Here is a 27820-nt window from a genome sequence, read left to right on the forward strand (position 1 = left end):
CCTGTAGTTAATATACGAAAACCCTGGTGGTGTAATGGTTAAGAGCTATGGCTGCTAACCAAAAGGTCAGCAGTTCGAATCCTCCAGGTGCTCCTGGGAAACACTCTAGGGCAGTTCTACCCTGTTCTATAGGGTCGCTATGAGTTGGAATTGACTCGATGGCAATGGGTTTGGGGGTTTTTTTTGGTGGTTAATATAAAAGAGCCCAGGTGGTGCAGTAGTTAAGTGCTTGGTTGCTAACCGAAACATTGGCAGTTCAAACCCACGGGAGAAAGATATGGCAGTCTGCTTCCGTAAAGATTTACAGCCTTGGAATCCTATGGGGCAGTTCTGTGGCTATGAGTCAGAATCAATTCAATGGCAACAGTTTTTTTTGGTGGTTTAGAAAAAAAAAAAAAAATCAGGCCTCAAACACTGACACAGAAGTGGGTATACACACATATACATACTGCCTTTGGAGCCTTCTAAAAGCCTGAGCAAATGGAGGAAGAAAGGCTGTCTAAAGAACCTATAAGGCCAGTCTCTCTCTCCTTGGAGGACTGGCGCCCACCGCCACCTCACGCGGAGGTTGGGAACCCACCCCTCAATCTGCTCCACTAAAGCCCAGTCTTCCCAGGAGCAGCCACGGGCTGGGGCCATACCTTTCCCAGCCTCTCACACAGCTGGGCGCAGAGCTGGAACTCCCTGCTGTAGCTCAGACACTTGAGAGACAGCTTTGGCTCTTTGCACTCCAAATAGGTCTTAGCCAGTTCCAAATACTGCAACTGCTTTTCCCTGGGGGGAGGGAAACAAAACAGGATCTCCATGGAATATTGGCCCAACACCAATCCATTACCCTGCTACTCTCATCAAAGGAATACAGAGATGATCCCTGAGACTCTTACTTAGGGCTGACTTTCTTGGATTTCATGTTCAGGGCAGTGATGTGGGCCAGCGCCAACTTCTCTTTTTCATATGCACCTCCTTTTTGGTAACACTTAGCGGCAACCTGGAATAGACAAAAGGCTTTGATCCTGCACAGGGTAACTGAGGTGACGTAGAACAAGAGTTAAAGCACGCGTCACACGTTTCCACTGACAAAGCATCCGGTCTCAACCCAGCCCTACCTGGGAGAGGTATGCTAATAAAAAGAGCCTCGTGAGTGGTGTCTGGGGTCTTCAAAGCTAGCGAGTGGTCATCTAAGATACATCAATTGGTCTCAACCTACCTGGAGCAAGAGAGAATGAAGAACACCAAAGACGCAAGGAAACTATTAGCCCAAGGGACAGAAAGGACCACATAAACCAGAGACTCCATCAGCCTGAGACCAGAAGAGCTAGATGGTTCCCAGCTACCGCCAACGACCACCCTGACAGGGAACACAACAGAGAACCCTTGACGGAGCAGGAGAAAAGTGGAGGGCAGAACCCAAATTCTAGTAAAAAGACCAGGCTTAACGGTCTGACTGAGACTGGAGGGATCCTGGAAGACATGGCCCCAGACTCTCCATTAACCCAGAACTAAAACCATCCCAAAGCCAACTCTTCATACAGAGAATAGACTGGACTGTAAGATACAAAATGATATTCGTGAAGAGTGTGCCTCTTAGTTCAAGTAGATACATGAAACTAATGGGCAGATCCTCTCCGGAGGTAAGATGAGAAGGCAGTAAGGGAGAGGAGCTGGTTGAATGGACATGGGAAACCCGGGGTGAAAAGGAGCGTGCTGTCACATTATAGGGAGAGCAACTAGGGCCATGTAACAATGTGTGTATAAATTTTTGTATGAGAAACTAACTTGAGCTGTAACTTTCACCTAAAGAACAAATTAAAAAAAAAAAAAAAGAAAGTAGCCTCAGAGGAAAGAGCCCAACAAGAATAACCAGCTTCACGCTCAAAGGTGCCTTTTGGAGGTACTCAGAAGTTGTGGAAAAGCTACATAATATGGGTTTTTTTTATAGGCCACTGTCCCAAGACCACCATAATAGCATCCTCAGTTAATCTTCCATCAGCTATGTGCAAGAAGTCTCATCCTTCTCGCTGTTTATAGTAGCAAGCTTCAGTCAGAGATGTGGAGTGATTGGCCCAAAGTCACCCAATGGACCTTCTGGGCCTCAACACGGGTTTTGTCCAGTTGGTAACTCCAACAGCACCTGGCAGTATTGGTGGAACATGGAGTACATGTACTACACAGGGACAGAGATGGTGTCACAACACAACAAAGAAAATGACTGGCTAGGTCCTTGGGATATTCAGATGTGGGATAACCAAACCCTCTGAACACAAAGTAGACAAACATGTCACAGAGTCAGCCTACACCCTGATTCCTGCAAGGAGAAAGCTGATTTTCTAAAACAGAAATGCTGACCTGTGACTCAAAGTGCAGGCTATAGGGGGGGAAAGTTCACGTCCTGCCAGGCATGACAGATGAGATCTCAGCCTGGGCAAGGGAGGGACTAAGCAGCACTTAATGATCAAGTGCACAGAAAAGCATCTCCCCACTTCATACTCTCTGCTCCAGTCTCCCCAGCCCTATGCTCCTTCCCATCACAGGGCCTTTGCACACACTCTCCCTTCTGATTGAAACGCTCTTTTGTCCCTTCTCTGCTGGTTAACCTCACTCTTCTGCAGGTCTCATTTCAAGGCTCCCTTCCTCAGGGAAGCCTTCTCTGGCCTCCCTGCCCAGGACAGAGCCATTCTGGTGGCACCTGGTCTTTTATCTATGATACCTGCAACAGCTGGAACTGTGTCATTGTCTGTGTGCCTGTTTTGCTCACTATCATATCCCTAAGATCTAAACAATGCTTGGCCCACAGCTCAACAGGTATTTGTTGAATCACTGAATCTCAAAGGGTTTCCACTTGCATGGTGGCTCTGAAATATTCATTGACATGCAGTCAAAAACTCAATAAACCACCTCAGTTCTGAAGTCTTTTAAACCCAATGCTGTTGAGTCGATTCCGACTCACAGCAACCCTATAAGACAGAGTAGAACTGCCCCTTAGGATTTCCAAGGAATGGCTGGTGGATTCAAACTGCTGACCTTTTGGTTAGCAGTTTAGCTCTTAACCAGTGCACCACCAGGACTCCTGAAGTCCTTAAAAAAAAAAAACCCATTGCAGTCTAGTCAATTCCGATTCACAGCGATCCTATGGGAACTGCCCCATAGAGTTTCCTAGAAGCACCTGGTGGATTCGAACTGCTGACCTTTTGGTTAGCAGCTGGAGCACTTAACCACTGAAGTTCTTTAGAAGGGTCAAAATAAAGTCAGGCGAGGAAAAGGCTTTTTGTAATATTCTCATGTGTGCCGGCTCCCCTAACAAGATTTTAGCTTCAAACATTCAAAAGACCTTTAAAAAGAAATAAAGAACTGGAAATCCATAGGCAACACATAGGGGTAACACCAACAGCAATCCAAAAAGAATAAAGGGTAAGACTTTACATACCTCTCCAATTTTATACCCGTCCCTGCTGCCCATTCCATTCCACCCTCTCTTTCCTACTCCCCCAACCCCAGCAAAAAAGTCTCTGTTTTATAACAATAGCCAAGTGTTCAGTATTCCTTTCCAATTATAACAAGGATGGCTAGGGAAAAACTGGGGCGGGGGCGGGGGGGAGGACTCAGTCAGCTTCTGCAGCTAAATGCTACGTACTAATAGAAACACTTTCTATACTCATCCAAACACACAACTATGAAATACTGTTTTCTCACCCCCATGACAGACTGCAAGGGTGGCCACATTCCTTCACTCTGCCCTCTATCCATGCCCCTTTACAGCATGACTTTGCAGCTTCTCCATCAAGAGTGGTAGCTCTTCTGCTCCCTTTCAGTCTGGGCTGTGACTTGCTGTGGCCAAGAGAATGCAGCAGAAACAACATTGTGCCAGCTCCAAGCCTAGGCCTCAAGAGGTCTTGCATACTTCCGCTCACTCTCTTTGAACCCTGCCCAGACACCATATGAACAAGCCTTGGGCGAGCCTTCTGGAGGATGAGTGGCCCAGGAACCCCAATCACCTCCATCACCTGAGCCAGCTGCCAGCCAACCCCCAGAAACAGAGCTGCCCAGCTGACTGGCAGCCAGCTGAGACACATGGGCTGCCCAGCTGAGATCAGAAGAACTGCTCAGCTAACTCAGCTTTGCCAACCCAGAGAACTGTAAGCTACATAAATGACTTGTTTCAAGCCACTAAGTTTCAAGGTGTTGTGCAGCTAATGATAACTGATAAGCCCCAGAGATGAGCTACTTGCTATAGACTTAAAACCACATTCCCTGCAATGGCAGACAAAGCTCTCCTAAAAACTGTGACTGAGAAAACTCAGAATTCCTCTCTCCAGGAACATCAGAAAGAAGACATCTTGACTGTGGCTTCCGTTAAGTTCTGACTTGGGATTCCAACACACTCACTGCTTCCCAGGACCTCTGCTCAGGTCCAAGTCTATGTCCTACGAGAAGGACTGGGAAAGCAGCAGGAGAAGTCCTCCAGAGAAATCAGTCTCAAGGTTTCTTCAGAAAGGGCAAGAGAAACTGCACATGCTTGTTTTGTCAGTTTTGAGGGGCTGGAACCTCTCTAACATGAGCACTGAAGCATGGAAAGGAAAGAAAGCGATCTGCCCAAAGCCCAAGCCCAGCTGTTCTCTCAGGAGGCATCTCCTGCAGCTGCCAGCATGGGGCACTCCAGGTGCCTGGGGCAGTTAGAGCTTACGGAAATGTACATGTGGTCATGCCAAGCCAGATGCTATCAGTTGTTTTCCCCATAGCACTCTCGCCTCCCTTTCTTGTCTAATGGCAGAATCTACCTCCCATGAAGGGCTGAAATTTCCAGATGGGATTACTCTCCCCGACTCCTTTGCAGCTAGAAGTGGCCTGGTACTAGTCAATGAGACATAAAGGGAAGGCACTGGGGACTTCATAATAAAAAAGACCCCCATGAAAAGAGAGTGCCTGCCCTTCATCCCTGCGTGGGGCACTACTGAGGGAGAATCTGATGCTTGGAGCTACTGCAACCATTATGCAACCATAAGGGAGAATTGAGATGATATAAGGAAGAGATGGAATAAGACTGGGTTCTTGTTGACTTTCTTGGACTGCAGAGACAACCCTGAGATCATACTTCTTGTTATTGGGTTTAAAAACACCATTTTAGTAGAGCGTTTGTAACTTGCACGTGAAGACATTATTACCACTACGTCATGGGGGACACATAAGCCACGGCTCCCCACCTGAGACCCTGTGACATGTAGGGATGCTGGCTGTAGGGGAAGTGATGGGGCTTTTCAAGCTGGTTCCAACATTTCAAGAGGACTAGCAGAGATAACACTTCTTGGAAGAGGACTGCTGAAGCTCAGTAAAATGGCTCATGGATGGAAATCAGCCAGCACAGCCTGGTGAAAAAGCTTACCTATGTTCACCAAGCTAAGGTGGGCAGTTAAGTTTATGTCTCATCAATTCAAAAAAATAAAAGGGGGGACCGATCTATTATAGTTTTAAAGTACAGTATGAGAATAGCAAAAGCTTTCTAAACATAGGGTGGAAAAGGGAAAAAAATAAATAGAAGGATTCCTTACTAAGGCACTACCCTGTCTCTTGTATTTACTTATTGGCTCATGCCGGCAAAAAAGCGCGTTGTCACGATTGTGGTGGGGAGGGGATGGCACAGGGAGCTCTCATCATCGGGGGATGACCTGACGTTTCCAAAGAAGCGTTTTGATATAAGCACTGTTACCTTTGCCCTCCTTTGGTGATAAATGCAATTGTGGGGTACCAGCCTTAAGGCCTGACGAGGCCGCTGGTCACAAAGACCTCGCTCCCTGGCTCCTGGTCCAGCCCCTTACCTTCCAGCACTGGTGCTTGGTATAGTAGTCTCCTTGTTTGATCCACTCCTCTGGTGTTGAAGTCTTAACGAACATGCTATCGTCGAAGTCTACAATGAAAAAGAAGAGAGTTTGCTTCTCCGAGCACGCATTTACTTAAACCTGTTTTATCTTTCTAATACTCATTGAAGATAGATTTTACCTTCCAAGCCAGATAGGTGTGGATTTTGTAAGGGGAAAGGAAGGATAAGAAAGGATGTTGCTTGGTTTTTTTTTTTAATTGTGGGAAAATATATACAACATAAAATTCACCATTGTAAGCATTTTCAAGCGTACGGTCCAGTAGCGTTAATCACACTCACGACATTGTACAACCATCCCTATTATTTCTTTCCGAAATTTCTTCATCACCCTAAGCAGAAACTCTGCACCCATTTAGCAATACTGCCCCACTATTCCCTCATCTACCCCTGGCAACTACTAATACTCTTTCTGACTCTAGGCATTTGTCTACTCTAGACATGTCATATAAATAGGATCGTACAATAGTCATACTTTTGTGTCTTGCTTATTGCACTTGGCATAATGTTTTCGAAGTTTGTCCATGACATAGCATGTACCAGAATTTCATTTCTCTTTATGTCTGATAAGGAGCCCTGGTGGCAAAATGGTGAAGTGCTCGGCTGCTAACTAAAAGGTCAGCGGTTGAACTACCAGCCGCTCCACTGGAGAAAGATGTGACAGTCTGCTTGCGTAAAGATTTACAGCCTTGGAAACCCTATGGGGAAGTTCTACTCTATCCTATAGAATCAGCTCAATGGCAATGGTTTTTTGGGTTGTGTCTGACGATAGTTCGCCATATGTATATAAGGTCCCTCAGTGGCACAAGTGGTTTGAACCCACCCAGTGGCACCGCGGAAGAAAGGCCTTGCGGTCGGTCTGCTTCCATACAGATCACAGCCAAGAAACCCCGATGGAGCTCAATTCCGCCCTGTAACACGTGAGGTCGCCAAGGGTTGGAACGGACTTGAAGGCGACAGGATATGTTTCTACCACCACACTCTGTTTACCCGTTCATCTGTTGGTGGACAGTTGGGCAGTGTCCACCTTTCGTTGTTGTGGATACCGCTGCAGTGAACACCGATGTACACCAATCTGTGTATATGCCTGGGCGTGGAATCGCTGCTTCACGTGGGAATTCTGTTTAACTTTTTAGGAGGTTCTATGGTTTCTGAACTTTCGCCTACCTTCCTTTTCTACAGCTACCAGTCAGAAAACATAACATTTTCTAATTCTTCCCTAAAAATTCAAAGCCAGGGAGCTCTTATCAAACACCCAGGCTGTGGCTTTCACAAGAGACAAGGTGACAGAATTTTATAGCCTTTCAGAATGTGCCGACTTTTGCCAACATCACGCTAAGCAATTTGACACATTCCTGTTGGGTGGATATGGACTATTGCAAGCACCTGCCGTCAGTCCCTTCTGTTATCCTCACTAGCCTGCTGGTGGCTGTATCAGTCCTCCCCACTCACAGCCCCCAGAGCATCACCAGTGATGGGCTACACTCCCCGTGGGTGCCAAGTCACAGCTCCACGAAGCAAACAAGAGACAGAGAATAGCATGTCAATGCTGACAGCCAAACCAGAGCAGAGACACCCAGGTCAAGGGACATCACCCGGGGGAGCACAGCAGACGTGCCGCATTTGTTTAGAGGGTACGAAACCGCACACATCTGGCCTTATAGCCTAGCCTCTTCCTGCTAGCCCTCTGCTAGCACCCCGCAGCATAAATACAGAGATGACATCGGGGTGCCTTATTCTGACCTGCTATGCACTATCAGCACCCTGGTGACATCCTGTTCTCATTGCAAAACACCACCTTATCTCCAAATACAGCCAGTGAACTCTGTAGGTGCCGTGCTGAAGAAACCCAAATTGCACAATAACTACACTCATCCCAAGTACCCTTATGCAATGAAAACGGATGCTCTCAAAGATGTGACTATATGCATTGTATAACTCATAACTAAAACTGTAATCTTGTATTCTTAATGCTACCAGAACATAAAATAACTCGTAATTCTTTTTCATTTGGTATTTGAAGTTGAAGAAATTGTCCACCTTGATGATTTTTTTATAATGGGGGCTGTCTTGGTTATCTAGTGCTGGTATAGCCGAAATACCACAAGTGGACGGCTTTAGCAGACAGAACCCCAGCCTCTACAGTTTAGGAAGCTAGAAGTCCGAATTCAGGGCAACAGCTCCAAGGGAAGGTTTTCTCTCTTCGAATGTCCTTGTCATTAATCTTCCCCTGGTCTAGGAGTCTCTCTGAGCAGGGACTCCAGGTCCAAAGGACACACTCTGCTCCTGGCTCTTTTTGCTTGATGGTATGAGGTCCCTCTTTCTCTCTGCTCACTTCTTTTATATCTCAAAAGAGATTCAACATACAACCTAATCCTATAGATTGTGCCCTCCCTGATTAATATAATTGCCTCTAATCCTGCCTCATTAACATCATACCCGGTGCTGCCGAGTTGATTCCAACTTATAGCAATGCTGTAGGACAGAGTAGAACTGCCCCATAGAGTTTCCAAGGAGCTCCTGCAGGACTCGAACTGCCCACCTTTTGGTTAGCAGCCATAGCACTTAACCACTATGCCACCAGGGTTTACATTAACATCATAGAAGTTAGCATTTATAACACATAGAATAATTATATAAGATCACAAAATGGAGAATAACAGTGGGAATCAGGGCCTAGCCAAGTTGACTCATATTTTTAGAGGACACAATTCAATCTGTAACAGGTGCCAAACCGTATTTTGAGAATAAAGGGGGTAAGAGCTACGGGTATGATTCAGGAATATGACCATGCTAGGCCAAACCACTCATTTTCTTTTTAGTTGAAGTAAAGGCCCAGAGGTGGAAAGTAGAACTTGAACAAGGTGTTGTGGCTACACGAGTGGAGAATTCCGATGAGAACTCAGCTGGTTTTTAACTCCAAGCTTTCTACTTTTCCCATTATACCACGACAGTCAGGTCGCAGGAAGAGAACATTGAATCCTGGTCCCCAAACGAGACTTTAGCCATAACCAGGATCAGCCTCCATAAAACTGGCTGAGAAATGCTCGCAAAACCAGAAAACCTTTCCACGACAGCGGAGCCCTATACCTTCCCCAACCCTTGGAGGAAGCAACCATGGTCTGGAGGAGCTAACTCAACAGCTGACCCCCGAGGAGGACAACAATTTTCTTCTTCACTAAGAGCTGGTCATTTCTCTTCTTGGCTATCCTATCAGAAGACCTTCACTTCATCTTTTAATCAACAACGCACATCCACCAGTCCTTGCCCCAGAAGTAGCCATGATAAAGACCTTTGTATCAGAAATGATTAGTGTTTACAAGTATATATATGCAGGTTCACTCTTGGAACTCTCGCTATGTAAACATTTGCTACCTACAGTCGGGAACTGAATAGATACAGATAAATTCTCTCATGAACCCCTCACTCTCTTGCTTTGTGAAACTCAGGAACCAAATAGATTCAGACAACCTGTTAACCCTTGCTATCTGAACTCTCACAGATCTAATTTTTGATATTCAAACTCAGGAACTGAATCCAATTTGGCAGCGAAAGACATCGAGTAGGTGCTTGTGTGTACACACGCATACGCACACACATGCGCATGAACATGCTATTATGATACATACTGATGAACATCAATCATTTTTCATTTGTCTAATATAATATTGCATATTATGTATTATCTATAAAAAAAATTTTTTTTTATAAATTGGATCATTCTGTTTAAATTTTGCTTTTTTCATCTAATATATCTTGAACATCTTTCTATACTGGTAAACAGAAATCTACGTTACTCCTTTTAAAGGCTGCATAGTATTCCACTGAAAGAAATGTATTTAGCCCATCCCCGACTGGTAGATACTTAGGTTGTTTTTAGTTTCTTGTCATTGTAAACACTGCTGTGATGAGTACCCTTGTTATGTATCTTTGAGTATTTGTGCAAGTATATCTCTAGAAAAGATTCCTGGAAATGGAACTGCTGGGTCAAAATGTACATGCATTCTTTACTTTGATAGATCCCGCCAATCTGCTATCAAAAAGCGTACAGCACAACAGAAGCACAAGCAGGAAAAGGCAAAATAGATCAATGAGTCTCATAAAAATTAAATACTTACAATATTTTTGAAAAATGACTATCAAAAAAGTGAAAAGACAACCTACAGATTGAGAGAAAATTTTCAGGAACCATATATCCAATCAGGGTCTAATATCCAAAAAATATAGATATATAAACTTCTACAGCTTAACAACAAAAAGACAAATGATCCAATTAAAAAATGGGCAAAGGACCTAGACAGACAGTTCACCAAAGAGGACATTCAAATGGCCAACAAGCTCATGAAAAAGTGCTCAACATCATTAGCCACTACAAAAAAAAAGAAAAAGTTGCCCTTGAGTCGATTCTGACTCATAGGGACCCAAAAGGACAGAATAGAACTGCCCCATAGGGTTTCCGAGCAGCGCTAGTGGCTTCGATCTGCTGACCTTTTGCAGCTGAGCTCTTAACTACTGTGCCACCAGGGCTTCCATTAGCCATTAAAAAAAAAAAACTAATTAGCCATTAGGGAGATGCAAATTAAAACGACAATGAGATGCCACCTAGTCCCCATTAGAATGCCATTGGTCAAAACAATGGAAAGTACAGCTGCTGGCGAACCTGTGAAGAAACCGAAGCCCCCACACCTTGCTGGTGGGAACGTAAAATGGTGTGACCACGGTGGAAAACAGTTTGGCAGATCCTCAAAAAGTTGAACACATTACCATATGACCCAGCAATCCCAATCCTAGGCATGTACCCGGAAGAACTGAAGGCAGGAATGTAAACATAAACCTGTACATCAATGATCATTGCAGCACTGTTCACAATAGCCAAAAGGTGGAAACAACTGAAAAGTCCATCCACAGATGAATGGATAAACAAAATGTGGTACACACATGCAATGGAATCCTAACAAGCCATAAAGGAAAACGAAATCCTGACGCATGCCACAACATGGATGACCCTTGAAAACATTATGCTGGGCAATATATGTCGGTCACAAAAGGACAAATACAGTATGATATCTCTTATATAAAATAAGCCAATATATAGAAATCAAAGATTATCAGTGGTTACTGGGTTTGGGAGGAAAAGGGAAAGGGGGAGTTTTTGCTTAGGGGGTACTGAGTTTCTGTTAACGATGGTAGAATGACTTGGAAAAGGATAGCCGGAATGCTTGTACAACTTGAAGAATGTAATCAATGTCACCAAATTGTTCATGTAGAAATTGTTGAGATGTATATGTTTTGTTGTGTATATTTTCACCACACACACACACACACAAAGCTCACAGCAATTTAGATTCCCCAGTGGTGTGTATTTCCTCTAACGCTTGCCCATGACACTCACTGTTAAAGGAAGGATAAAAGGTTCTCCCTGAAGAAGTTTGCCCTCTTAATCCCATTACAGCCACACTTTCCCATACACCTTGGCGAATGAATAGGAACCCTCATTTCTCAGAAGACTGTGAGGAGGAAAAGAATGTGCTTTCAAAAAGCTGTATCCTTTAGACCTAACCAGGAGAACAGTTGAGAGAAACATGCTTCCTATTCAACAGTGAGGTCATTTTAATGATATTTTACCTTTATTTTCGTCTGTTTTCACAACTTGGACAAAATTTCTTCTAATGAAATATTTGAACGCGGGCGCCCGCTTCTCTTGGTTTTCGTCAAAGATCCAGAGGTTGACCCGAGCCCGTGTGATGGCAGTGTACAACTGCTTCAGCTCTCCGTTGAGGAGCTAGAGATGAGATTGAAGACAAAGATGATGAGCCTACTGTCAACAGCCACAATGTGACACAGTCAATGAGCTGACTCTGATTTGAGAAAAGCACAGAAACAAAATTTTAGAGAAGGATGGCCTAGCTGTGAAAGGGACATCAGTGGCCCATGGTTGTTGCAGGTTAGAAAGTGGGGCTGTGAGAAACCCCACTCTTCCCCTCTCCCACCTAAGAAGACAAGTGAGCAGGACCACCCTTGAATTACAGCAGGACCACCTGCTATAATTCTTTTTTAACTTTCTGTTTTGAAATAATTATAGATTCATGGGACATTACAAGCATAACAGAGAGAGCTTCCATCAGTTTCCACGCCCCCTTCAGCCAGGTTACCCAATGGTTACCTCTTACACAATTGCTGTAACTCATTTTTCTTTCTGTGGTAAATCACCTACACACGACATAAAATTCACCATTTTAGCCATTTACAGTATAAAATTCAATGGAGTTTAGTATATTCACAATACTGTGCGAACATCTCCACCATATAGCTCCAAACAACACTTTTATCACCTCAAAAGGAAACCCTGTATGCACTAAACAGTCACTTCTGTTCCCTCCTGCCCTGTCCCCTGGCAACCACTGATTAATCTGCTTTCTGTCTCGATGGATTGCCTGTTCAGAAATTTCAGGTAAGTGGATTTGTACAATATGTCGGCTTTGTGTCTGTCTTCTTAGCATGTTTTCATGGTTCATCCACGTTGTAGCATGTATCATACTTCATTCCTTTCGTGGCTGAAAAGTATTCCACGGTGTGGATAGATCACATTTTGTTATCCATTTATCTGATGTCAAATAAGGTGAAGGAATTCAACCCCGCCACACATCTTTTTCAATTTTAAACCACGCGGTATTCCCTTGTCCCGCTCAAACCAATGCCTCCTGAAACATGTATAGGTTTCACACGAGCACAAATAAGTGTTCTAGAATCTCATTCTTCAAAATGTTATCTACAATTTTTTATGACCCACACAGTGAAATGTTTTTGCATAGTCAATAAAACACAGGTAAACATCCTTTGAGTAATCTCTGCTTTTAGCCAAGATCCATAGAAAGAAGAATGTGGTGGCAGGATTGGAGGAAGTCTCATTAACAACCTCTGATATGCAGGCGACACAATCTTGTTTGCTGACAATCAAGACAACGTGAAGCCCTTGCTGATGAAAGTCAAGGGCTACAGCTTTTAATATGCATTATGCCTGAACATGAAGATAACAAAAATCCTCACAATTGGGCCAATAAATAACATCATGACAGATGGAGAAAAAACTGAAGTTGTCAACGATTTCATTCCATTTGGATTAACAATCAGTGTCCCTGGAAGCAGCAGTTAAGAAATCAAATAACATACTACATTGGGCAAATATGCTGCAAAAGACCTCTTTAAAGTGTTGAAAAGCAAAGATAACACTTTGAGGACTAAGGTGTGCCTGACCCAAGCCACTGTATTTTCAACTGCTTCATATGCATGTGAAAGCTGGACAATGATAAAAGACGGCAGAAGAAAAACTGAATTCAAGTTGTTGTGTTAGCAAAGAATATTGAATATATCACAGACTGCCAGAAGAATGAACAAATCTGTCTTAGAAGAAATACAACCAGAACACACCTCAGAAGTGGGGTGGTGAGACTTTGGTTCACTTACTTCAGACATGTCATCAGGAAAGACCAATTGCTAGAGAAGGACATCATGTTTGTTAAAGTAGAGGGTTAACAAACACGAGGGAAAACCTCAACGAGATGGAATGACACAATGGTCTCAACAATGGATTCAAACGCACCAATGGTCATGAAGATGGCACAGGGCTGGGAAACGTTTCATCCTGTTATACACAGGTTGCCATGAGTCAAAGCCAACCCAATAGCGACCAACATCTATTGGTGAACATTTGGGTTGTTTCCACCTTTTGGCTACAGTGAATAGTGCTGCTATGAACATTCACACAAAAATTTTTGTTTAACCACCTGTTTTCAGTTCTTTTGCATCTGTACTTGGGAGTGGAATTGTTGGGTCATATGGTAATTCTATGCCTAACTGACTGAGGAACTGCCAAACTGTTTTCCACAGTGGCCGTACCATTTTACACTCCCACCAGCAATGTATGAGGGTCCTAAATTTCTTTACATCCTTGCTTGGTCTCTGTTTCTGGGAAGAGTTTGCAAAGGGTTGATGTTAATTCTTCTTTAAATGTTCGGGAGAAATTCATCAGTGAAGTCATTTCTTTGATAGGTTTTTGATTACTTATTCAATCTCTTTACTTGTTATAATAATCTGTTGAGATTCTCTATTTCTTACAGAGCCAATTTAGGTAATTTGTGTGTTTCTAAGAATCTGTCCGTTGCATCTAGATGGTCTAATTTGTTGCCATACATACAACTGTTAATAGTACTCTCTTGTAATCTTTTTTATTTCTATAAGGTTGGCAGTAACGTCACTGTTTTCATTTCTGATTTTAGGAAGCTGTGTCTTCTCTCTTTTTTACCTCATTGGTGTAGCTAAGGGTTTGTCAATTTTATTAAGCTTTTCTAACAACTAACTTTTGGTTTCGGTGATTCTCTATTGTTTTTCTATTTTCTTTTGCACTTTTCTTTGTGCTCATCTTTACTATATCCTTCTTTCTGTTGCTTTGGGTTTGGTTTGCTCTTCTTTTTCTAATACCTCAAGGTGTAAAGTTAGGTTAGAGATTTGAGATCTTTCTTCTTTTTTATTGTAGGAATTTACAGCTATAAGTTTTGGTATGTTTTGCTTTTATTTTTATTAGTCTCTAAGCCCTATCTTTGGAAGATAATGAAATGATGAAATAAATGAAATTGTGAGGGAAAATGGATGAAAATCACCTTGTACATTTCTGGATTCAGCACGAGAGGCCGACCCTGCGAGGAGCTTGGCTTTTCCAGGGGCACATCAATGAACGGCCGGTCTTCCTCCGTGGAGTCAGGCAATTGAGGCGTAAACGATGAAATGATCTTCCATTCCTTATAAGCCTGCACAACAACAACAAATTAAAGACCAACAAAATACGCTTTTCAGCTGTACACACAACCTTCCTGAGCCTCACAGAGACCTGAACCCTACCTTTTCCTGGCACAGTGGGCAGGCCTTCAGCTCCAGTGTGAGGAAGCGGCCATTCGGTGTCCTCAGGGTGGGACGGGAGGGTTTAGGATGCTCGGGTGAGGATGAGGGAAACTACGGTGAAAACTGCCTAGACACTTGGTTGAGACAGCTTGGTCATGGACCCACTTCCAGGAACAACAAAGGGCCCAGAAAGTTATTCCATCTGACTACCTGCTTCTTGAAGAATTTCAACAAGCAGTATAGAGAGAGATGCCCAGTGTCCTAATGCCTTTTCACACTATGGTTAAGAGACGCCACTTAGGGTCAGCAGTTAAGACATGTGTGGCAGAATTTTCTAACTAGGTTATTCAACCAAGCAAAGATGGAAGAAGATTCAGGAGCTGGGGTATAGTGTTCAAAGTAGACTCTGAAGTCAGCAGAACAAATGTGTGTCTTGGTTCTTCTACTTGTTTGCTGTGTGACCTTGGAAAAATTGTTTGCTCTCTTGTAGACCTCATTTTCCTGCTCTGTAAAATGGAAGTAATAGAACATCCCAAGTTTTTTTTTTTTGGAAAATAAAAGGGGATAATCAAATGTCTAGTACAATGACTAATAAATAGTTGCTATTTTGCCCATTTTTCCTTTACCCAAGCCCTAAAACCAAGGTAATTGTGTAGACCAGAGGTTGGTCAACTTTTTCCTAAAGGGTCAGGTAGTAAATATCTTAAAGTTTGTGGGCCGTAAGGCCTCTCTCACAACTACTCGACTCCGCTGTTGTGCAAGGGCGGCCACAGACAATACACAAAGAAATGGGCGTGGCTGTGTGCCGATAAAACTTTATGGACACCAAAATTTCATTTCATATAATTTCCATGTGCAACAGAATATTTTCTCTTGATTTTTTTCAATCATTTAAAAATATAAAAACCATTCTTAGCCCACACCAAACCCACTGCCATCAAATCGATTCTGACTCATAATGACCCTACAGGACAGAGTAGAACTGCCCCATAGGGTTTCCAAGGAGCACCTGGTGGATTCGAACTCCTGACCTTTAGGTTTACAGCCGAAGCTCTTAACCACTATGCCACCAGTTCCCCTTACCCCACAAGCTATACAAAAACAGGCTCTGAATTTGGTCCCGGGATGTGGTTTGCAGACCTGCTAAAGCTGGAATACCCAGATTAAATGCAGTATTTAGAGTTCAGAATTCCTATGAAATTCCAGATTTCATACTTCAGTACGTCTTGTGAGAGTAGCTAATTAACTCTGCTGGCCTTTATTTTTCTATTTACAAAATGATGCTCTTTGCCATCTATGTGTGTTTTCAAGCTGAAAAGATGAAGTAGGTACAGTTGATTAAATGCTTTTAATTTACCCTATGATTTAAACTATGTAAGTATCAAGTTAAATTACTTAAAAACTGTCTATTAAGTAGGAATGGTTATACTGCTAATCAATTTACTTTGGACATGTTATCAGGAGGGACCAGTCCCTGGAGAAGGACATCATGCTTGGTAAAATAGAGGGTCAGCAAAAAAGAGGAAGACTCTCAATGAGATGGACTGACACAGGGGCTGCAACAATGGGCTCAAGCATAACAACAATTGTGAGGATGGTGCAGGACCAGGCAGTATTTTGTTCTGTTGTACACAGGGTCACTATGAGTCAGAACTGACTCGATGGCACCTAACAACAATAACAACAACAACAACACTAATCAATCACAGAATCAACAACCACACTCTGAAAATGTGTATGAATCATGTAATCATTTAAGTAGTTAAATAAGGTTAAAAAAAAAAATCTCCAGGGCATATTCATATCTATACTTTTGGTAAAAGCTGTTTAGATGACTAAATTGTCTGCCAAGAAAAGAAGGCAAAAGACACAAATGCTTGACCTTTGAGAGGATCCTCCTGGCAGACAGCAGGAGTTGATACTGGTTTACTTGGAAAAAGCCTAGTGAAGCACAACCGTATTTTGAAAGTGCTGGGTGAGAAGCAAAGCTGCGCAGGTGGCACGTGACTGACCTGTTCCCACGAATGAAATACATTTTATTCTCCAGACAGGGCGTCTGAGGATGGAGTACGTGTGTTTTCATGATAAGGATATAGGCCTGCAGTGCTTTTGGCAAGAAAAGAAGCATCTGAAACTCTTCCAACTTCTCCTATTGGGACCAATAATTGTGAAGGAAAAGGCAAGCCTACCTTTGAGGGCTGTGTTATCTAAGTCACTTAAACAGCCCATAAAAGCTATGGCTTTTGAAGTCCCCCCGCTCCATTCACTGGCTTCCATGTGGGTGTAAAGGAAAGGACTCACATCCAGGGCACAGTGTAAACGGCAAAGCACCCTCCCAAGCCCTCGCAGGAGGATAGTTTTGGGGTGACTAGGAGAATGTCTACCCCTCACCAGAAACAAGGCAAAATCTTACAAGAAAAGGATTTGGTGTAACCAAGTCTCTTCCCCATCTCAGAACACGGTCCTAGTAGCCATGCAGTTGAGCAGGTAACAGTAAGTTCTCTAAAAGGAAAACTCACAAGCCAGGGCATCAAGAGCCCACAGACACACACACCCAGGTGACCGGGGCTGCAAACAGAATACCTGGCTGAAACATAAACAGGGGGTGGGAAAAGAGGCCAGGGGAGAGAGACGCTCTCTGTGGTTCTCTCACTGGATCAAACCACAGCTCTCAGCCAATTAAAACAAACTCCACGTGAGCAGCCAGACCCACTGCAGCTGGGGACCTGTGTGATCTCTGCCTTTCCTCTCCCTTGATTAGTGCATTTCCTCTCTTTTCCTCATCTGGTCTTGAGGTTTGTAATCTAGAAACGGAGAGTATACATCGGCCAGGGCACGGATGATTACATTTCCTGGTATATTCAAAAGCACCGCCATCAAAAGTCTTCTTAGGAGACGTGTTTCGCTGCTAACCAAAAGGTCGGCAGTTTGAACCCAGCAGCCACTCCGTGGGGGAAATACGTGGCAGTCTGCTTCCGTAGAGATTTACAGCCTTGGAAAGCCTATGGGGTTGCTATGAGCTGAAATCAACTTGACAGCAGTGGGTTTGTTTTTTTTATTGTGTATATAGTATGAACTGGATGTTACCAGAAGATTGAATTTGTGACTGTTTTAATTTCATGCAACTCACGAGCCATTGGTTGGAGCATGTGGTTAGGATACCTGGGCCTCTGTCATTTCCAGGGTCAAGATGAGATGAATGGCTAGATTTTTCTTGCATAAACAGAGCTGATCACAAGTTACCAAAAACCCACTGCTGTTGAGTCGATTCCAACTCATTGTGACCCTACAGGACAGAGTAGAACTGCCCAATAGTGTTTCCAAGGCTGTAAATCTTTACAGAAGTAGACTGACACATCTTTCTCCTGTGGAGCAGCTGGTAGGTTCGAACCACTGACCTTTCAGTTAGCGGCCAAACACTTAACCACTGTGCCACCAGAGCTCCTCCACCACAGCTACTGATCCACAAATCCAGAGCTCCTTGAGCTTCTGACTGGCACGAGCCTACAACTCGCCCTTCATAAGTTACAGGAACAACTAAGTCTTACCCCTCTTCTAGGACAGCCTCAGTCCAAAAAATGACCAATGGATGTATTATGAGAAAAAAAAAAAAAAAAAGTTAGTCCTCAGAGATAAAAATGGTTCCAGGGCTAAGGAGGGTGCATCTGATTTTATTAGCAAAAAGGAATAGAATGGGAATGTACATAAGGTATGGCAATGAAAAACTCATCATGGAAGGTTCTAGAAGCCAATTTGCATGCAGGCCTTTAAAAGAAAGGGGAGTACAGTGGAAAGATCATGAGATTTAGAACACAAAGCACCCGGGTTCATGTCCAGGCTCTGCCACCTACATTATGACTGTGGGCGATTTACTTAACCTCCATAACCCTCTTTTGCTACAGAACGAGGGTAAAAGAATATATACCTCAGAGGGTTGGTGGAGAATGAAGTAAAATAATAGATTTAAAAAGTACTTTATAAACGGTAAAACCCAAAAAGCCCAAACCCATTGCCATTGAGTCAATTCCGGCTCATAGCAACCCTGTAGGACAGAGTAGAACTACCCCATACGATTTCCAAGGAGTGGCTGGTGGATTCGAACTGCCGACCTTTCAGCTGGCAGCCGAGCTCTTAACTACTGCGCCACCAGGGTTCCTATAAACTGTAAAGCACCCATAGAATATTAATTGTAGGTATTAAGGCAAACATGACATGAAAGGACGATCAGAAAAAAAAAAATGCAAGGACTCTATTTAAAGGGTCACTTCTGGAATGGGTTTCAAGGTATCAAAGTCAACAGAGCTCCTGACTTGGGTGTAAAAACAGCCCCTTCAAGCATGCACCATGGGCAGTCGGAAGTCTGCAACAGGGATCAGGAGGCAGCCAGCTAAGTCCTCAAAAGAGACTCCACAGCACAGTCAGTAGTCAGCCTGAGCGCCAGTCAAAAGACGGTGGTGAAGAGAAGCCAGCAGCTAGAAAGCTGAGGTCAACGATCTTGAGTTGGTGGCTTTACCCGTAAGATACAATGCTTGGGGAGTAAAAATCATCACAAGGACTCAGGAGCCAACTCAGAACAATGGGCTGGCACAGAGGTTACTGTGGGTCGACCTAGGGATGCTTTTGCTGCCATTGTCTGCATGGGCTGCAAGCAGTGGTCGTGAAGCCATGCTAGAAGGGGACTCCCAAGCAGGGTAGCTCTTCTTGTCCCCCGCATTACCTGATCCAGTGGGCAGGAATTAAGTCTCACTTGTCTTCCTGGAGTGGTCTCTTTCTATGGACTGACAGAGCCCAGTTCTGTCCTCATGGGGTGGACATTGCTAACCTTGCCTTCACTTGTAAAGCTCTCCTTAGAGGTTGCTCCAACTTGGGTACCCCTGGGAGCCAAGGATGACAACAGCTAATGAGAACTGGAAACTGGTACTCGGGTACCAGGCATGCAGAAAATAATGAACATAAGAGAGCAAGGGAGGGCAGGGCACAAGGAAAGCCAGCCTAAGACACACTGTGCAACACCCACAGCCACTGTCCACGCCCACAACCAAACACACAACACCCACACTGAATGGAGGACGCTTCTGTGACAAGCTCTCTTAATCCCGGGTCCAAATTCTCTTCCCTTCTGGGGAAGGGCAGCCCACACGCGTACATGCATTATGTGAAGAGAATTCATGATCCCATACCTCAGAATCAGTAAAAAAGTTGTAAAGGAGGACATCATCAAATTCTAAGCCTTTCGCTTCATAAACTGTTAGCACAAGTGCTAAGCCCAGCTCTTCCGGAATTTTCTCCTTTGCTGTTTCACTGGCAACAAGGATCACCTGAAAAAAACAAAAAGCAAAAAAGTAGGGAGTAGGTAAGGGAGAAAAACCATCAAAGTCTACAAAAAGAAACCTCATGAAGCTCAACTTACTTCTACGGGAGGCAGGTAACGTCTTTAAAGAGAAGTGGCAATCGTGGACTTGGTCAGCCACACAAGTGGAAATACTTAAAACAATTACCCATTCTGGGACAGGGACAGCTGGATTCTATCTTGTGGAATAATTAAGACTCTTAGTTTTGTTTGTTTGTTTGTTTTCAATCGCAAACTGCCTTTTATCTCAAAACATAAAATCTCAAGAAGGTCACCTGATGGGCTCCAAATTCAATGGGCTGAGTTTTCCTTTTGTTTCCTCTTAGCAATATTGCCAAGTCGCTCACGCTACAAGACTCCAGGACAGTTGGTTTTGGGCCATCAAAGAGGCCAGAATCCCTCGGAAGGCGATCAAAAGATTCCGGGAAATAGAACTGAAGCAAGTCCACTACTCCAGACGCCAGATTGAGGATTCCTACAGGATTAAACAGAAAACACGCGTCAGGTTCTGTACAACACGACTAGATTTTTGTTGTTGTTGTTTGAGATACAGTATTTTTCTGAGAAGCAGCACGTATAATTGCAAGCCTGCTTCCAGTTCCCATTTGATTATCACTTTAGCCCTGAGTTGTATTACTCTGGGTACCGCGGATGAAGGCAGAGATGTGCTCGTTTGCCCAGTTTTGTGAGACCTCATTCCCAACCTACATTCATGCTGGAGAAAATTACCTCCCAAGGAAGAGTCAAGGCACAAACATAATCTAAACAATTAGAGCGTTAGAGTGCTAACATAAGGGGCCAGTAAAAATGGTAAATGCCGGCTGTCATTGGTGCTTAGAGCAGTGGAGGCAACGTTGCCATGACAACAGCAGAGCTGATGTTAACTGGCGGTAGCAACCAAGGCCCCCATCTTCCTTTTCCACCAGGTTTACACCCAGCTGAGAAGGGGCTCTACTAAGAAAAATTGTCAGAGCTTAAGAAAGGACTTCCCAAAGGGCCCTGATTTCCATTTCTTGTCCAAACTCTGAAAGCACAGTGACATTGAACACCTACCAACATCAGGAACCTACATAAAAATCTTCTACCCAGAACACCAGGAAATGAACATACGCCCCATTGCCATTACTGACTAATAAAAGGAAATCTCTGATACTGAAAAAAAAAAAAAAAAAAACTCTGATACTACTCTTATTAAAAGTGTGTGATATAAAATAGTGATAAGCACAAGCGGAAACTGCTGAATAAAAGAAATCAGCCGTTACTGAGTTTCCGTTCCCACTAGGCCAAAGATTTATATCAAGGGGAGATTTAGAAAAGGGCACGAAGGTGTTCATGGCAGTGAAACCTGGAACCCACTTAACTGCCCTGTAGGGAACTGGACAAATAATTTTTGATACAACAACACTTAATGAAAGACAGTTCAGCCATAAAAAGGACGTTTTGATACATGCTATCACATGGACGAACCTTGAAAACACCGTGTCAGATGAAAGAAGCCAGTCACAAAGGACCACATAGTATATGACTCCATTTACATGAAATGCCTACCAACTGCCCCTTGGAAACCCTGTGGGGCAGTTCAACTCTGTCCTGTAGGGTCGTTAGGAGTCGGAATCAACTCAATGGCAACAGGATTTTTTGTTTTAATGGTTTTTAATCTACATAAAATGTGGTTGTGGTGTTAAATATTTACTAAAATAGCTTTCCAGTGACCTAATTTTACTTTTTTCCATTTGGATAATCAGCGTGGCAATGCTATCTACTTCATAGTCCCTCATTTTCCCTGATTTGCAATGCTGTTTTTTTTTCACATATATGTGAGTCTCTTTCTGGGCTCACTATTCTATTTGGTTTGTTTGTTTTTATGCTATCATCACACTCCCCTGTTTACTATAGTTAGGACATTTCTCAAACAACACTTCGTAATTTTGATTGGAATTTCACTGAATTTATGGCTGTTTGGGAAGAATTCACATTATTGAGTGAATGATGTGAGTTATCGTTTTCCATGTAACACCCAGCAGTTAGCAAATATATATATTTATATAAAAAATGCATGTTATTTGCATAAAATATGGTATTGAGTTTTCTGAAACATGACCTTGGTGTATTTCTCCATTTATTCAAGTCTTTCCTTACTTCCTCCACTAATGTTTTACAAATTTCCCCAGACATTTTGCACAGCTATTAGATTTATTCCCAGGCACCCTATGCTTTTTGTCTGGCACAATACCAATAAAGTTCTTAAACATGAAAATAATACTGCATATTGTTTATGGACACATGTAGGGCATGCTTAAAAAAAAAACCCTGCCATCGAGTTGATTCCTACTCATAGCAACCCCATAGGGTTTCCAAGGCTACAAATCTCTATGGGAGCAGACTGCCACATCTTTCTCCCATGGAGCCACTGGCAGTGTGAAACCGCCAACCTTTCTGTTAGAAGGGTGAACTTCGGGAATGGCTTCAGTTCTGAGTTAAAAGGGTGCCCAAGGGCCATAGCCTTGGGGGTTCTTCCAATCTCTGTCAGACCAATAAGTCTGGTCTTTTGTGTCTGTGTGTGAATCTGAATTTTTTTCTACATTTTTCTCTCCCTCTGTCTGGGACCCTCTACTGTGATCCCTGTCAGAGCAGTTGGTGATGGTAGGTGGGCACCATCTAGTTCTTCTAGGCTCAGGCTGGTGGAGGTTGTCGTACTTGTGGACCATTAGTCCTTTGGACTCATAGTTCCCTCGTGTCTTTAGTTTTCTTCACTCTCCTTTGCTCCAGATGGGATAGGACCAATAGTAGATGTATCTTCGATGGCTGCGTGCAAGCTTTTAAAACCCCAGATGCTACTCACCAAAGCTGGATGTAGAACATTTCCTTTACGAACTTTGTTATGCCAACTGACCCCCATGACCATGTCCCCAGCCCTCAACCCTAGTAACTCAGTCCCTCAGGGTATTTGGATGTGGCTATGAAGCTTCTATGACTTTGCCTTGGTCATGTGCTCACTTCCCCTATATTGTGTGCTGTCTTTCTCTTCACCAAAGTTAATACTTATCTACTATCTAGTTGATGATTTCCCCTTCCCAACCCTCCCCCACCTTGTAACCATCAAAGATTTTTTTCTTCCTGCGTGTAAACCTTTTCTTGAGTTTTTATAATGGTGGTCTCATGCAGTATTTGTCCCTCTGTGATTGACATTTCACTCAGCATAATGTCCTCCAGATTCATCCACGTTGTGAGATATTCTGCTGATTCATCATTGTTCTTTACCGCTGTGTAGTATTCCATCATGTGTATGTACCACAGTTTGTTTATCCATTCATCTGTTGATAGGCACTTAGGTTGTTTCCATCTTTTTGCTATCGTGAATAATGCTACAATGAACATGGGTGCACATATGTCTATTTGTGTGATGGCTCTTATTTCTCTGGGACATATTCCCAGGAATATATTTCTAGGTTTTTAAGGAAGTGCCATATTGTTTTCCATAGTGGTTGAACCATTTTACATTCCCACCAGCAGTGCATAAAAGTCCCAATCTCCCCGCAACCTCTCCAACACTTGTTATTTTCTGTTCTTTGTTGTTGTTGTTGTTATTGCCAGTAATGTTAGGGTGCCAAGGCTATAATATTTACGGAAGCAGACTGCCCCATCTTTCTCCTGCAGAATGGCTGGTAGGTTCCAACCGAAGACTTTTCAGTTAGCAGCCAAGCACTTAACCACTGTGCCACCAGGACTCCTCCAAGTAAAGGTTACAGCTTTGGAAACCCTATGGGGCAGTTCTACTCTGTCCTACAGGGTCACTATGAGTCAAAAGCTACTGGATGGCAATAAGTTTGGTTTTTGGTATTAGGACTGTTGCAAGGATTAAGCAGAGGATAAATCAGAATAGATTCAACGGCAACTAACAATAACAACTATATGTGAACTGCTGAGCATGTACCTGGCACAGATAAGGTGCACACCTGAGCTAGAAACTGAACGTATGTTGAATATGTGTCTGTTAAAAGGAGGGACTATGAACTAAATGGTATTGATGTACTGGTTATGCGTATGGAAAAAAGTAAAATTAGGTCACACTACAACCACATTTTAGATAGATTAAAAAAAAAAAAGATCTACCTAAATTTAAATATCTACCTCCCACCACCTCCCACCCCTCTTTTTTGCTTCTCCTTGGGAGATAAGCTGCTTTAGGGATCAATGATTTATAACAGTAATTTTACAACTACTTTGTAGAATAAACAGGTCTTCCAAAGTGCTTCAGTAAAAGTTCTCAAACAGTTTAAACATTCCCCTGAAATGTTTTCATGCCATGGCAAACTCTTCAAGATATAATTACTTAAAGGCAGCTAAAGGTACATTTCTACCCAACCACAGCTGGAGTTACCAACTTAAGACTGAGCCGTGGCAGAAATCTTCAGGTCTCTTGGTCATGAGTCTGTTTGCTAACAAAATACTGTTCTTACTTCAGCTGCAAAAGCCTAATGAAAGCAAGCTCCCAGATTCAAAAGCAGCTCAAGGTCAGTGCCCAAGCCCCCTGCCCCATAGGCACAGCCAAGCTGGACATACCTGAGTGGGACCTGTAATTCTGGTACAGCTGGTAGATCTTCTTGGGTTTCCGAACAGCATACTGCTTGTCCGTGGTGTTCCTGCTGGCGTAATGGAATAGGGAGCGCAGGTCACTGAAGCGGAAGGCCACGCCCCTCATGATGCTCTGGGCTGTGTCCCCGGTGAGGAACATGGCATTGGGGTCATTGACACATTTCATCAGCAGTGCCAGCTCTGCTTGGGTGAAGTCCTGAATCTCATCACCATAGAGTTCGTGGATGGACCACGGAAGCACCTGGAGCTTCGACAGCCTCCGGGACAGGTTGTACAGGACATCCTCTTCGTCGAAATAACCTTTCTGGGACCTGATCTGCTGATATAGGCAGAAGAGGCTGTAGATCTCACTCCGATCTTCCTTAAAATTGGGGGACCGTTTCTTCCCTAATTTCTTATATGCTTCTTCAGTAAGTCTTCCATGAGGGCAGCTGAAAGCCTCAATAGACCCTTTCAGAAAAGACTTTATTTCTTTCCAAATCAGTGCAGGGTTGTAGGAGGTTTTCCCTTTGTTTATCTTGGGCCATATTTCATTGGTGAATACCTCAAATGTCAAGTATACTCGGGGGTCGCTCTCACCTGTGCGTGCTTCTGCAGGTGTATCCTCCTCGCTATCGTCCCCATCCACCTCCACCTCCTCCTCATCCTCCTGCCAGTTGGAGATGGTCATCTCTTCCTGGGTGGACCAGCCCATGATGGTTCTTTTCAAGCTGCCGTCTTCGTTTCTCTGAAAAAATGGCTCAGGCAGAGAAGCATCAAGCAGAAGGAGAAGCTGCTTAGAAGTGACAAACAGAGGAAAGTTCTCATCCTTCAGGTCCTGGAGTTTGTGAACATTGGGTTCCAGGGGTTTGTAATGACTGGTGGCCTTGGTAGACTTGGAAAGCTCAATGAAATTCCTCTGCACCTCCTGGCACAGAACGTGGTTCTTGGTAACGAAGATCTGATGCAGGTGCTCCAGCTGCTGGGCATGATCTGGCACACCGATTTCCTCTGCTTGGCCGTCTCCGGCAGGCTCCCCATCGGGTCCCCCCACACCGGCGTTGCTCTCTTGCTCCTCACCTATGCTGTCCACTGTTACCACTTCGATTGAATCTTCCTCTTCCTCATCCTCTTCCTCCTCCTCCTCTTCCTCCCAATCTAGACCCTCTTTGCCAGCTTCTACTTCCAACCTTCTTTTCAACCAGATCTGTTTGGCCAGCAATGGGCTCCCTGCCTGCTCGGCTTTCTCCCAGTAAACGTGGAATTTCTTCCACAGCCTGTACAAGCAGCAGGTTGTCTTCCCAGTGCCACTTCGTCCAATGAGGATGATGGGCTCCAGCGGCTTGGGGTTGAGGTTGATCACTGCATACTCGAGCTCACCCACCCGGAAGGGGTACTCCACCTTTGCCATCATGTCGTTGAGGATGTTGAAGGCCATGTTGGTGCTGAAGCTGTGGAACTTCATGATGTTGTACTCTGTCTCCACTGCGCTGGCCGGGGGGAAGTACTCAGGATCCACGTACTCCCTGCCCTTCTCTGCCTCTGTGTCTTCCACGTAGCAGCGGGGTATCCGCTTCTGGATTTTCATGTTGGCACACACCTCGCCTTTGTTGATACCCTTCAGCTTCTTCCGCAGAACACAGGACAGTCCCCGGTTGTAGGCACTGCAAATGGCCGTGATGGAGTCTGACAGCTTGGAGTGATCTAGGACGATGTCCCAAATCCGGATGATTTCCGTGTAGACCCGCCCCGACTTCTCCACAGAGTTCATGTTCTGCTCTGTGGCGATGACCTTCTCTGGGCTCTCGCTGCATCGAGGGGAGAAGTCGATTGCCAGCTCCCAGAGCATCCGGGCTCCTTTGTCCAGCTTGGCCTCAAAGAGCCGGATCCTTCCTTTCAGGTGCTTCAGCCGCTTCTGCAGGCCCTGGGTCCACTCACCGTTCCCTAGCTGCTGGATGGCGAGGATGATCTTTTTCTTCATGACTCTGGTCATTGCCTTACTTGAGAGTTTCTTCAGCATCTCTGACGTGCACTCGATCTCCCAGGTCATGTTATCAAAGTCCTGGAGGCAAGCCTCGATGTCCTGCATGCTCCAGTCCTCCTGGTCCTCGCTGTCCTTCCTCCCTTTGTTAACAACAGGAACGAGCTGCGTGGCCCCAAGTTCGTTCTGAGCATGTCCTTCCTCCGCCTCAGAGGGGGCAAGATTGCACCCACTACAGTCTGGGGTTTGCTGGAAGTCATCTTTCTCTACTTCTGTGCCTGCTCCTGCCACCAGAGGCTCAGCACACTGAGGACAGTGCTCCGGGAGGAACGTATCCAATTCAACCTGCTGAATCGCAATCATGATGTCCTGCACCAGGTGGTCTCTCAGAGAGCGTGGCCTGAAGTCTCCAGGCTCCGGCCTTGCCTCCTGGACATAAGGGATGATCTCCCCACTGTCAGGTACCTCAGCTCCTTCTGGTGGGGGGTTGGCAGTGACGCCACACGGCAGTGACTTAAGTGAACCCTGAGACTTGGGTTGAGACACACGGCCAGGGGTGGCGGACCTCGGGAGCTTCCCCAGGTGGGCAGCAGAGTCCTGTCGGTTTTTCCGCCTGCTCTCCATCACAGCTTTATTCCAGGCCAAGAGCAGAGGGTCATTCTTCTTGATCCGGTGCCGTGCGTCTTTGCCTTCTTTGTTCTTCAAGTTGAAGCTGATGTCGAATTTCGCCAGCAGGTCTATCAGCTTCTTCATGCGCTTCAGCATGCCCTTTTGAAAAAGGATGTGCATCAGCGTGTTCCCGTTGCCATCCTGGACGTTGGGGTTAAGGTAGTCAAATTTGGTGGGATCGGACAAGAAGAGGTCCAACAGGTGGCTGAGGAAGTTAAAGCCGATGTCAGCTGAAAGACACAAACAAGGCCCTATGAGTGCTGGGCCACTTTCCTAGGAGGACAGAGGACCCCTGGGCTTGAGAGAGATGCTACCCAGGACAATCTCAGAACATGAAATGTTCCCAGGTGTTTGATACCCATTGAATAACCCAGTGGTTCTCGATGAGAGCAATTTTGGCCCCCAGGGAACATCTGGCAATGTCTGGAGACATTTTTGATGGTCACAGTGGGGGAGGGATTCCATTATCTAGTGGGTAGAG

The 27820-nt window shown here is 44.4% G+C and overlaps 1 protein-coding gene across 7 annotated transcripts in view; it reads right to left on the minus strand.

The window, feature by feature from the left end:
• The window catches only part of TRANK1 (tetratricopeptide repeat and ankyrin repeat containing 1), an 84762-nt gene that overhangs the window by 22388 nt on the left and 34554 nt on the right, over positions 1-27820 (minus strand). For 6 of the 7 annotated variants that reach the window (XR_002787152.2, XM_023554849.2, XM_023554847.2 and 3 more), the window contains 8 exons: positions 24678-27569; positions 20390-20589; positions 19945-20082; positions 14527-14673; positions 11495-11651; positions 5811-5899; positions 885-988; positions 642-774 (listed from right to left, as the gene is read on the minus strand). Coding sequence is in view for 6 of the 7 variants with exons in the window: in XM_023554849.2 (XP_023410617.2) it covers positions 642-774; positions 885-988; positions 5811-5899; positions 11495-11651; positions 14527-14673; positions 19945-20082; positions 20390-20589; positions 24678-27569 (3860 nt within the window). In the remaining variant the exon portion in view is untranslated. The remainder of the gene's footprint in view (positions 1-641; positions 775-884; positions 989-5810; positions 5900-11494; positions 11652-14526; positions 14674-19944; positions 20083-20389; positions 20590-24677; positions 27570-27820) is intronic. The other variant, XM_023554850.2, reaches the window with a different exon arrangement.

Source organism: Loxodonta africana, chromosome 27 (genome assembly GCF_030014295.1).
Source record: "Loxodonta africana isolate mLoxAfr1 chromosome 27, mLoxAfr1.hap2, whole genome shotgun sequence".
NCBI lineage: Eukaryota > Metazoa > Chordata > Mammalia > Proboscidea > Elephantidae > Loxodonta > Loxodonta africana.